Here is an 11,931-nt window from a genome sequence, read left to right as displayed (position 1 = left end):
GGTAAGCAGCTTGGTTTGAAGAAATCAACTGTGGGAGCAATTATTAGGAAATGGAAGACATACAAGACCACTGATAATCTCCCTCGATCTGGGGCTCCATGCAAGATCTCACACCGTGGGGTCATAATGATCACAAGAGCGGTGCAAAAATCCCAGAACCACACGGGGGGACCTAGTGAATGACCTACAGAGAGCTGGGACCAAAGTAACAAAGCCTACCATCAGCAAGGGCATTGAAGATGAAACGTGGCTGGGTCTTTCAGCATGACAATGATCCCAAACACACCGCCTGGGCAACGAAGGAGTGGCTTCATAAGAAGCATTTCAAGGTCCTGGAGTGGCCTAGCCAGTCTACAGATCTCAACCCCATAGAAAATCTTTGGAGGGAGTTGAAAGTCCGTGTTGCCCAGCAACAGCCCCAAAACATCACTGCTATAGAGGAGATCTGCATGGAGGAATGGGACAAAATACCAGCAACAGTGTGTGAAAACCTTGTGAAGACTTACAGAAAACGTTTTACCTCTGTCATTGCCAACAAAGGGTATATAACAAAGTATTGAGATAAACTTTTGTTTTTGACCAAATACTTATTTTCCACCATATTTTGCAAATTCAGAGGCCTGTCATTAAATTCATTCAAAATCCTACAATGGGATTATCTGGATTTTTTTGCTCATTATGTCTGCCATAGTTGAAATGTACCTATGATGAAAATGACAGGCCTCTCATCTTAAGTGGGAGAACATGCACAATTGGTGGCTGACTAAATACTTTTTTGCCCCACTGTATGCCACAGCAGACTTCTGTTTTACACTGTAGTGCCTCAGCATATCTGTGCAATATATCACAACCAAGCAGCAAAAATATGTCCTTGTTTTATATTTGATGGCATTTACAGCTTTGATAGGCTCTGCAAAAGTAATGTTGTTGCAGCTTGTCTCCGTAATGTTTAGTAATTTTAACAATACAGCTCTTTTTAATTAAGCAAAGTATTTCCGATATTTTTATAACCATGTTAATTATTTAAAATTACAAATCAAATCAAATTTTATTTGTCACATACACATGGTTAGCAGATGTTAATGCGAGTGTAGCGAAATGCTTGTGCTTCTAGTTCCGACAATGCAGTAATAACCAACAAGTAATCTAACTAACAATTCCAAAACTACTGTCTTACACTTGTGTGTATAAGGGGATGAAGAATATGTACATAAAGATATATGAATGAGTGATGGTACAGAGCGGCATAGGCAAGATACAGTAGATGGTATCGAGTACAGTATATACATATGAGATGAGTATGTAAACAAAGTGGCATAGTTAAAGTGGCTAGTGATACATGTATTACATAAAGATGCAGTAGATGATATAGAGTACAGTATTTACGTATACATATGAGATTAATAATGTAGGGTATGTAAACATTATATTAGGTAGCATTGTTTAAAGTGGCTAGTGATATATTTTACATTTCCCATCAATTCCCATTATTAAAGTGGCTGGAGTTGAGTCAGTGTGTTGGCAGCAGCCACTCAATGTTAGTGGTGGCTGTTTAACAGTCTGATGGCCTTGAGATAGAAGCTGTTTTTCAGTCTCTCGGTCCCAGCTTTGATGCACCTGTACTGACCTCGCCTTCTGGATGATAGCGGGGTGAACAGGATGTGGCTCGGGTGGTTGTTGTCCTTGATCTTTATGGCCTTCCTGTAACATCGGGTGGTGTAGGTGTCCTGGAGGGCAGGTAGTTTGCCCCTGGTGATGCGTTGTGCAGACCTCACTACCCTCTGGAGAGCCTTACGGTTGTGGGCGGAGCAGTAGTTTGCCCCCGGTGATGCATTGTGCAGACCTCACTACCCTCTGGAGAGCCTTACGGTTGTGGGCGGAGCAGTTGCCGTACCAGGTGGTGATACAGCCCGCAAGGATGCTCTCGATTGTGCATCTGTAGAAGTTTGTGAGTGCTTTTGGTGACAAGCGGAATTTCTTCAGCCTCCTGAGGTTGAAGAGGCGCTGCTGCGCCTTCTTCACGATGCTGTCTGTGTGGGTGGACCAATTCAGTTTGTCTGTGATGTGTATGCCGAGGAACTTAACTTGCTACCCTCTCCACTACTGTTCCATCGATGTGGATAGCTGGCTGTTCCCTCTGCTGTTTCCTGAAGTCCACAATCCTCTCCTTAGTTTTGTTGACGTTGAGTGTGAGGTTATTTTCCTGACACCACACTCCGAGGGCCCTCACCTCCTCCCTGTAGGCCGTCTCGTCGTTGTTGGTAATCAAGCCTACCACAGTTGTGTTGTCCGCAAACTTGATGATTGAGTTGGAGGCGTGCGTGGCCACGCAGTCGTGGGTGAACAGGGAGTACAGGAGAGGGCTCAGAACGCACCCTTGTGGGGCCCCAGTGTTGAGGATCAGCGGGGTGGAGATATTGTTGCCTACCCTCACCACCTGGGGGCGGAAATCCGAGCAAGGGTAGCATTCCAGAGGGACATCAGAGACTGTAACGTTCTTTGCTTCACGGAAACATGGCTCACTGGAGAGACGCTATCGGAGTCGGTGCAGCCAGCTGGTTTCTCCACGCATCGCGCCGACAGAAACAAACATCTTTCTGGTAAGAGGGGCGGGCGCGTATTCCTTATGGCTAACAAGACATGGTGTGGTCACAAAAGCATACAGGAACTCAAGTCCTTCTGTTCACCTGATTTAGAATTCCTCACAATCAAATGTCGACTGCATTATCTACCAAGGGAATTCTCTTCGATTATAATCACAGCCGTATATATTCCCCCCCAAGCAGAACAAACTTTATTTGACTCTTTGCAAACTGGAATCCATACATCCTGAGGCTGCATTCATTGTAGCTGGGGATTTTAACAAGGCTAATCTGAAAACAAGACTCCCTAAATTGTATCAGCATATCGATTGCGCAACCAGGGCTGGCAAAACCTTGGATCACTGCTATTCTAACTTCCGCGACGCATAGAAGGCCCTGCCCCGCCCTCCTTTCGGAAAAGCTGACCACGACTCCATTTTGTTGATCCCTGCCTACAGACAGAAACTAAAACAAGAAGCTCCCACGCTGAGGTCTGTTCAACGCTGGTCCGACCAATCTGATTCCACACTCCAAGACTGCTTCCATCACGTGGACTGGGATATGTTTCGTATTGCGTCAGACAACAACATTGACGAATACGCTGATTCGGTGTGAGAGTTCATTAGAACATGCGTTGAAGATGTCGTTCCCATAGCAACGATTAAAACATTCCCAAACCAGAAACCGTGGATTGATGGCAGCATTCGCGAACTGAAAGCACGAACCACTGCTTTTAATCAGGGCAAGGTGACCGGAAATATGACCGAATACAAACAGTGTAGCTATTCCCTCCGCAAGGCAATCAAACAAGCTAAGCCTCAGTATAGAGACAAAGTAGAATCTCAATTCAATGGCTCAGACACAAGAGGTATGTGGCAGGGTCTACAGTCAATCACGGATTACAAAAAGAAAACCAGCCCCGTCACGGACCCAGATGTCTTGCTCCCAGGCAGACTAAATAATTTTTTTGCCCACTTTGAGGACAATACAGTGTCACTGACACGGCCTGCAACCAAAACATGCGGCCTCTCCTTCACTGCAGCGGAGGTGAGTAAAACATTTAAACGTGTTAACCCTCGCAAGGCTGCAGGCCCAGACGGCATCCCCAGCTGCGCCCTCAGAGCATGCACAGACCAGCTGGCTGGTGTGTTTACGGACATGTTCAATCAATCCCTATCCCAGTCTGCTGTTCCCACATGCTTCAAGAGGGCCACCATTGTTCCTGTTCCCAAGAAAGCTAAGGTAACTGAGCTAAACGACTAACGCCCCGTAAGCACTCACTTCCGTCATCATGAAGTGCTTTGAGAGACTAGTCAAGGACCATATCACCTCCACCCTACCTGACACCCTAGACCCACTCCAATTTGCTTACCGCCCAAATAGGTCCACAGACGATGCAATCTCAACCACACTGCACACTGCCCTAACCCACCTGGACAAGAGGAATACCTATGTGAGAATGCTGTTCATCGACTACAGCTCGGCATTTAACACCATAGTACCCTCCAAGCTCGTCATCAAGCTCGAGACCCTGGGTCTCGACCCCGCCCTGTGCAACTGGGTACAGCTGTACCAACACCTTAGTTTATTATTCAATTACATCTTCCTTGAAGTGCAAGATGTCAATTATTTCTGTCTAAATATTTCAAGAAACATTTATTATAGCTCAATGAAGTGAGTTGTTTCTTTAACGCTTTTTCTTATCACCATGCATGTAACTATGTTTGTCAATAAAATGTTCTAATGTCTCTTTTAGCTGAATGTGTCATGTATGTTCTCAAGTTCACTACACCGTCAACTTGTAATTGATTTCGTAATTGTTAATAGATGTGTAGCAGAAATGTCGAGTTTTGGTTTTAGCTGTTATTTCCAGTGATCGTTCATATGACAGGCTCAACTGGAGCGGAACTTCGCCTTCTGCAGAATAACATCGAATGAGAGGATATCATTCGTTGCTATAGATGATGATCATATCCCGCGCGCCGCTCGGTCATGGCGGGTCAGCAAGGTGCACTCGATGTTTTGCACCGCAGTGTAAAAGATAATAGAAAATAGTAATGTGGGGTTGATCGAGGCTTACCATATAATGTGATGGGCAGCGACTCAAGTAAAAGGTAAGATATCTTCAGACGTAGCCTACACCTATGAAGTTATCAGATTTTTAGACAGTTTGCGCAGTATACTGCTTTAGCCTACTAATTAATCTACACTCTGATCTACATAAGTGATACATTTATATAGGAGGCTCGCAACAATATTGATATATGGATACATGTACGTTTCTGCGTGCAGCGAATAGAAACAGGTGATGAGCGCCTATATATTTGAAAAGTTTTAAATGTATGGATATGTATTCGAATAATAAACAGATTAATGAAATGTACGTAAACAGAAAAATGTGTTTTTAAATACAATTTAAAGTATGTCTTACAATGAAATTTCAGAGGCACATGGAACTGGCCAGTATGTAATGAGTGCACTGAGCTGTTTTTAATGCAAGGAAACTACTGGTCTGTGGGGAGTTCTATTAAAAGGGACTGGGGAGTGGCTCACTGTGTCTGCTGTGAACTTCTCTTGTTGTTGTGCCTGGAGTAGAATGTACTAAAAGCAATTCAAACAGACTGGACTCAGATCGTCTACATGAAAATATCATTAATGAATGTCTTCAATATTCGTTTGTTTATTTGGCATGTTGGCACATTTTCGGTTTCATATGATACAGTATCTCCTCTATCCAATGCTGATTTACTCCTGCATGATTCTAGTGTGGCATATGCCAGTAAGTAACCTCGAGATGTTTGACATTTAATTGTAGTTACTTGCTGCACACAGCAAAACGTATAATTAGAGCCATCACTAATTAGAAAGCCACTGTCCTCAATGTAGAGACAGGCATCAAGCCAAGAGAGACGACGCTATCAAGCCTGGCATGGCCTTGTCTCCAATATGGGAATATCCTTTGCTGACGGAATTCGCCACCTTGGCCCACCTGGTCTGGCAACACAGTGCATGGTGCTCGGCAGTGGAGCCCCAATCCCTGAGGCCCTCCTCCTCCCAGGAGACAGTCCTCAGAAGCCTGTCATGGAGTGGCCTCTCCCTGGCTTAATCTCTATCTTTCTGCCTGAGTTCCCACACCCTAAATTCCCGGGGCAAGACCATTTCCAGGTAGTCCTCCTTAATTTGCATTGAGCACTTGGACCACAGATGTTATCAATGTTTTTAGCAGATCTAATGAACTCATCAATTGACATCTAGTTTATTCTATTTCCACTGTATTTAATGTTCTTATATTGTGTTGCTCTACAGGTTTTATCCAAGTCTGAGATACTGAAGCATAGGGTCCTGGAACAGTCAAAGGAGGAGGTCATCAATTCAGGTAGGTCACACTGCAGGATGACCTGTGAAGCTGCTATCCTGAGCAGGCTTTAGCTTAGGGTCTGACTTAGTTTAGGGGATAACATGCTGGAAACAATGAATCACTGAGCTCTAATAATGACTATGCCAATTATCCCTAAGAACTTCTGTGCAACAAGAAGCATGGTCCCATGGAGCTTTTGCTGTAAGAAAAACAACCTTTACCATCATTCAAGATACCTGGTTGCATTCAGATCCCTCCTAAATCACATTGTTCTACTGAGTGTCTTTGCTGACATCCACACTTGTTGCTGCTGTTGTGTGTTGCCTGTTGTGTTGCAGCGGCAGGTCAGCCACCCATTCCTCCACAATCTGCAGGATTGCTAGCAGACCCAGCGTCACCTCTTCATTAGTGAGTGACTAATGTGATCTAACTAGATCCCTCCTTCCCCTTTGTTTTATCCTCTCCTCTCTTTACCCGCCCTGTGTCTCACGTAGGAGCTTCCCACTGGGAAGCATTGGATCAATGTAGTTTCATTGAAATGTCGTGGAAACAACATTAATTCAACCAGTGGTTTGTCTCACTCTCCCTAGCAGGAGCGTCTACTATGGCATTGACTGGCCTTGCTGCTATTTAGTGTTGTCTCCCTCAGTTTGAGCCCCATGACTCATCTGAATAATTATACTGCTGAGATTTCAGGGTGTAGCATACAATCCTGTGGCCTCTGAACTGGTTTCCCCTTCCTTTGATTTATTAATAACACCCTTATTAGTGGATAAAGGCATATTTTAGTTAATTTGTCTCTGACTGACACACATCTCCTTACCCAACATAACCCCTTTCCCCTCTCACGCTTCCCCCAGCCTTAAAAAACTTGCCACTGTGTGACTTCCGACAATGAAATTTTTTCCTGTTGCTTCTCTCCTCCATTGCTCCTTCCTTTTCAAGTGCTTGTGTTTTATCAGGGGTCATCTAGTCCCAGCCCTGGATCAGTGTACTGTACATATCCTTGTTACTAAGATGGATAATTGTGTGTGACTGTGTCTGTCTTCCCACAGTGTGAATACTGCAGTACTGGAGACCTGTATACCTACTGGTTACTGAAGGGCTAGTTTGGGGAGGATGAGGCTCGGGTGTTTGCTGCAGAGCTAGCCTGTACTTTGGGTGAGTGTCCCTCAAGTGTATATGCACAATATAGTTCTGCAAAATGTGTATGAAATCTGTCAGGACCCGGTTCCGAACTCAGGTCTCCGGTGTGAGAAACAGTCACTTAGTAAACTGAGCCACTAATAGTGGGCAGAACCCAGAAGATGAGGCAGACACAGCAGTACTAGAGACAGTGATTTAATAAAGAAAAAGGAAAACATCTTCAGGCAAAAATATAAATCCACAACGTCAAAAGTAATTCCAAGAGAAAAAATGTATATCCTCCAAGACACAAGGAAAATCCACAAAGTGGTAAGAACAGCAGGGAAAAAACAAACCTCAAAAGAATAATAAAAAATAAACAAGAACAAAACCAGAGTACCTCAAGAAAATCCAACTAGAGAAACAAAAAGTTCACAGCATGGCTGGGTGCTAACATACAAACACAGAGCAAAGAACTGAGGAACACTAAGTGTTTAAATACATTCAAGGGAAATGAGGCACAGGTGCAACTAATAACTAGAACAAGGGAAAAACAAAAGGGTCAAAAAGCACAATGGGGGCATCTAGTGACCAAAACCTGAACAATCCTGACAAAATCATTGTTTAAGTTTCACCTTTACTTGGATTATAATGTGTGTCCCCGATTGGTAGGTTTCCTTCACAACTTTGGGATCATGCATAGGGATGTGAAAGTATTAACATTTGTTTTGATAATGAACATTATACTTTATACATAATTTATGCATTCTTGTATCTAAATAACATATATTTATAACTTCACAGAAAAGATTATAATCATCTGATTATTCTGGATTTTTTAGATGGAGAATGTCCTGTCTGACCAAGGTAATGCTGGCTAAAATAATATATATATATATAATATATGCCATTTAGCAGACACTTTTATCCAAAGTGACTTAGTCATGCATGTGTAGCACATGGGGATGTGTGAAACGTACTCCTCAGCCTTAAGTGTCCCGCTTGCACCACCTCATTAGCTATCATTTGAGGTGGCGCGATTGGCTGAGGCGCTTGAGGGAGGACTGTCACATGTGTTTGTGAGGCAGAGATCCTGAGTTGGCGCCAGGTATGGGCCAAATCGGGAGCAAGTGGTCCCCGCTAAGCAAGCAGTGTGATGTCTTTTACACATGCATACATTTTACTTAGGGTTTAGTTTACTTTCTACTACAATAAAATATAAGAGAACACTAGAGGGCCTTATAATAAAGTTGACACTTCAGGATTGTTGTTGTATGGAAGATATAGTTCTATAGTGAAACTAATTTAAACTTCGTATTAGACAGGTAGAACAACCAGAATTGGATTTGTGAAGTACTGTACATAAAATACTACTGTATCTATTTGATGCAGGTCATCTGCGTTTAACTGACTTTGGACTCTCTCGCCGTCTTGAGCAGGGCGCAAGAGCATTTACAATTTGTGGGACAATCCAATACATGGGTGAGATGCATGGGATCAGGCAAAGTTAATGATTACTACACATTAAGCACATATTATAATCTCACTGTGATGGTCCTCTGTCTGAACAGCTCCTGAAGTCCTGAGTGGGGGTCCCTACAGACATGCTGCTGATTGGTGGTCTCTCGGGGTTCTGTTGTTCTCATTGGTGACTGGAAAGGTGCAGTAACCACCACAGTTCATCATCTTAACTGAATATGTAATGATTTAATATTTGTTAGAAAGGTTGTTTAACTTATTTTTGTGAGCTCAGTCCTGTCTTGCAAATCTAAATCTAGAGATGTTGTTGATGCTAATTCTGTCCTTGTCACCTACATAGTTCCCTGTGCCTCCAGAACCAGACCACTCCAACATGCTGAGAAAGGTCATAGATTGCCCATACTCCATGCCCAAGACCTTCTACCCTGCACTGACCCTTCTGCTCACAGAGGTTAGAGGTCATGTGTAGTTGGATTGTCTCAGATTAGGAAACACATTTACCTTTTAAACAGAATATCAACAAATTCTCAATGCTCTTATTTCTTTCTCTATCCTATTTGTGACTCTAGCTCCTATGCAAGAACCCAGCTCATCGCCTGCGTAGCCTGGAGCTCTTCCAAAGGCAGACATTTTTCCGTGGCACTTCCTTTGACTCTCAACTGCTACAGAAGAGACCCGTTGAACTAATTCTAGAACTGAAGAACCATCCTGATCGTCCAGCCATAGCCATGCGAGGCCTGTCTATGGACGGCTTCCAGAACTTTGACTGTGACATACTCCACTCCCCTACCAGCTCCACTGACATGTCACCTACTTTGGCCAACATTGACCTGAGCCCGACTCTGGCTACAGCTCAGGGTTTTAGTGCATGATATGTGCCTGTGCTACTATGACTCAATACTGACTGTAGTGGAAACAAGTATGGACATGTATTTGATATATACATTTTGTACCACATGGATACATGGTTGTGAAAAAGCTCCTGTATGTTTTCTTTATTTACATGGCCTATTTGGCTCCCTCTCTTCCTCTGTATACATCTTTGCATACAGATTTAATGGGGTGATAATTATAGATGAGCTTAAATGCACTGAAAACCACCACTTACCAAAAAAGGTTTAGAACATTTCTATTTCCCATTGAGTACTGCAACTCAAAGCCTCTCAAGGCTCTGCTAAATGGCACTTTCCACATGTGGATCAACCACCTGCATGTTTGACCTTTTACCTTTGTTATTACATTTGTATAAGAAGATCTCTATTTTCCTGAAAATCCTTTCACATATTTTTCAACAAAGTATTTATTTAATTCTGTAGGTTTGATTGCTTAGGCCATCTAATTATTTGATTGACTGTTGTGTGTGATCACAATGTCTTTGACTGTTCACAAAGTCCTGCTCTATACCCATCTCTCATTAGATTTCACTAACTGTTGTTGTGTTTTACCCAACCACAGTGACATCTGAAAAATGAAAGCCCCTATGAACTCATGATGGAGTTGTCTCCTGTCATGATATACTAGGAGAAATATCAAAGGAAATAGGTACCTTTATGCATAGCCTCTATTTGGAGCCACTTGAAGTGTTAGAAAGAGTTGATAAGTTCCACAGGTTTTTTAGGTTAGGTGTTTTTAGCTGTTCCAGATATAGAGACTGAGTCACTTCAGACACCTGATCATCAGTCATGACAGCAGAGAACATACACACGTTTGAGCCAGTACAATACAAGAGGAGGCTCTCAGTTTATTGTAACCAACAGAAAAGTATACATCTTACAGCGTATTATTCATTTGGAATCTCAAATGTTTTTTCACCTGAAATCTGTGTGGTTCAGTTGGTAGAGCATGGAGGTTGCAACGTCCCGGTCATGGGTTCGAGTCCTGTGGGGCCCTGGACACCCATATGAAAATGTATGGATGATGCACTACTGCAAGTCCTTTTGGATAAACGCGTCTGCTAAATGGCATATATCATATATTATGTTAATAACACATACTGTACATTATTTGTATTACACTACAACTGGATACATAAAGACAACCTTTTCCTCAGACTTTAGTGTGATGGTGACCTATTTGGTAAAACACCAAGAAACCCTTAAGGGAGCAACCTTAATAGGACAGAAAATTAAAGAACAGATAAAGCATAATCATTAAATGTTTTAATTAGGTTCAAACAGAAAAAAATAGCTACTGCCCCAATGGAGATGGCTAAATATAATCTAAGCACAAGACCCAGTCATCTTGCTAAAATGTCTCCTGAATAGGAAGGTCTAGTGGGCTTCTCTCTCTCTGCGGTCTGACACTGAATTCCCCTTTAGGCCCTTGTCTTAAACAGGTCTGGTATAGTATGTCTGTGGCGTTAGTCCAGTGACCCACATCTTTACATTGGTGGACACCTCTAGCACACTGACTCAATTATAGAGAGAGGGATGGAGAAGTCCCATAAAATAACTAGAACAAGTGAGATGTCCTAGAAAAGTGGAAAACATATTTTCTCACTTCTATACAGAAAAGGGCCAGAGGGAGGTAAACGTCCCAAATAAAGGATCAAATACTTGATGAGAATTAAGTATTTACTGTCAAATACAAGTCATTCTTGGTAGAATTATCTACACATTTTATCCAACGACTTCGAGTGAAAATGTAATAACTGAATATGCCACCATAAAGCCAATGTAGCATATCACTGTTGATCTTCATGTGATGAACCTGATCTCGAGTATCAACCTATGTAAAGTACTCAAACACTGATTGTTATATATCTTGTTCACAGAAAAAAAAAAACATTCTCACCCCATTTTTCTCTAATCTATGTCCCAGTTCTATATTCGGTCATGTACTGTATATATACTGGAAACACCATTTCTGAACCTATTAATACCCATGATTTCCTACTAATGCATAATGCAGATATGCATAGGAGTGTTTGAATTGCTCTGAGACTGAGCTTTTCCTCTGGGTCTTAGGGGATGTCCGAATTGCCAAGAGATTCAGAAATGTGCCCCAGGCATAGTTCAACCCAATTACATAAGTCTATGATTCCAACTAATTAGCAGAAATTAGTGAGCAAAGGGGTTGTGGTTTAACCCTTAAATGAGGTTGCGCTGAAGGGTTATTATAGCTTCAGAAGAAGTTATTGGGCCAACATACTGTAATAAACCTGGGTGTACACAATAGTGCTGTTTTAAGTAGCCAGACTTCATGAAATATAACATCTATTTATATAAAATTAAGAGAAAAACAAAATTGTTGTTTGGAACGATTAATTAGCTTAATATTTCATCCACTTAATTATTGATTGAACTTGCAAGACAAGTGTATTGTTATTATTGTAATGACTTGGAATGATGGATTAGTTTTAGTTGAATACAGAGGCTGGTGGAGGAA

At 42.2% G+C, this 11,931-nt stretch overlaps 1 protein-coding gene across 4 annotated transcripts; it reads left to right on the top strand.

Annotated features, from left to right (window-relative positions):
• The first annotated feature begins 4,533 nt into the window (after window positions 1-4,533).
• LOC109906085 (ribosomal protein S6 kinase-related protein) lies at window positions 4,534-10,595 on the top strand. 4 transcript variants are annotated; one of them, XR_002257360.2, is made up of 11 exons: window positions 4,534-4,696; window positions 5,469-5,747; window positions 5,889-5,958; window positions 6,099-6,141; window positions 6,279-6,348; window positions 6,996-7,101; window positions 7,908-7,932; window positions 8,458-8,547; window positions 8,637-8,725; window positions 8,885-8,995; window positions 9,114-10,595. XR_002257360.2 is itself a non-coding variant. In XM_020503747.2 (10 exons), exons 6-10 carry the CDS (start codon window positions 7,908-7,910, stop codon window positions 9,414-9,416), a joined length of 618 nt encoding a protein of 205 aa, XP_020359336.1. In that variant the 5' UTR covers window positions 4,541-4,696; window positions 5,469-5,747; window positions 5,889-5,958; window positions 6,279-6,348; window positions 6,996-7,101; the 3' UTR covers window positions 9,417-10,595. The 4 variants fall into 4 exon arrangements, 3 of the variants coding, with proteins under 3 accessions (XP_020359336.1, XP_020359335.1, XP_020359333.1); XM_020503747.2 differs by lacking the exon at window positions 6,099-6,141 and having other exon boundaries at window positions 4,541-4,696; XM_020503746.2 differs by having other exon boundaries at window positions 4,541-4,696; window positions 6,099-6,348.
• The last annotated feature ends 1,336 nt before the right edge of the window (window positions 10,596-11,931 follow it).

This window comes from Oncorhynchus kisutch, linkage group LG15, assembly GCF_002021735.2.
Source record: "Oncorhynchus kisutch isolate 150728-3 linkage group LG15, Okis_V2, whole genome shotgun sequence".
Lineage (NCBI taxonomy): Eukaryota > Metazoa > Chordata > Actinopteri > Salmoniformes > Salmonidae > Oncorhynchus > Oncorhynchus kisutch.
The sequence above is the reverse complement of the archived record's forward strand: the minus strand, read 5'-3'. Positions and strand labels throughout refer to the sequence as shown.

Bases quoted from the DNA above. Each gene is read 5' to 3' on its own strand.
- LOC109906085 (XM_020503747.2), top strand. From the start codon at position 7,908: ATGGAGAATGTCCTGTCTGACCAAG. The intron at 8,726-8,884 runs GTGCAGTAACCA...TCACCTACATAG, and splicing joins TCTCATTGGTGACTGGAAAG to TTCCCTGTGCCTCCAGAACC. The intron at 8,996-9,113 runs GTTAGAGGTCAT...TTGTGACTCTAG, and splicing joins TGACCCTTCTGCTCACAGAG to CTCCTATGCAAGAACCCAGC.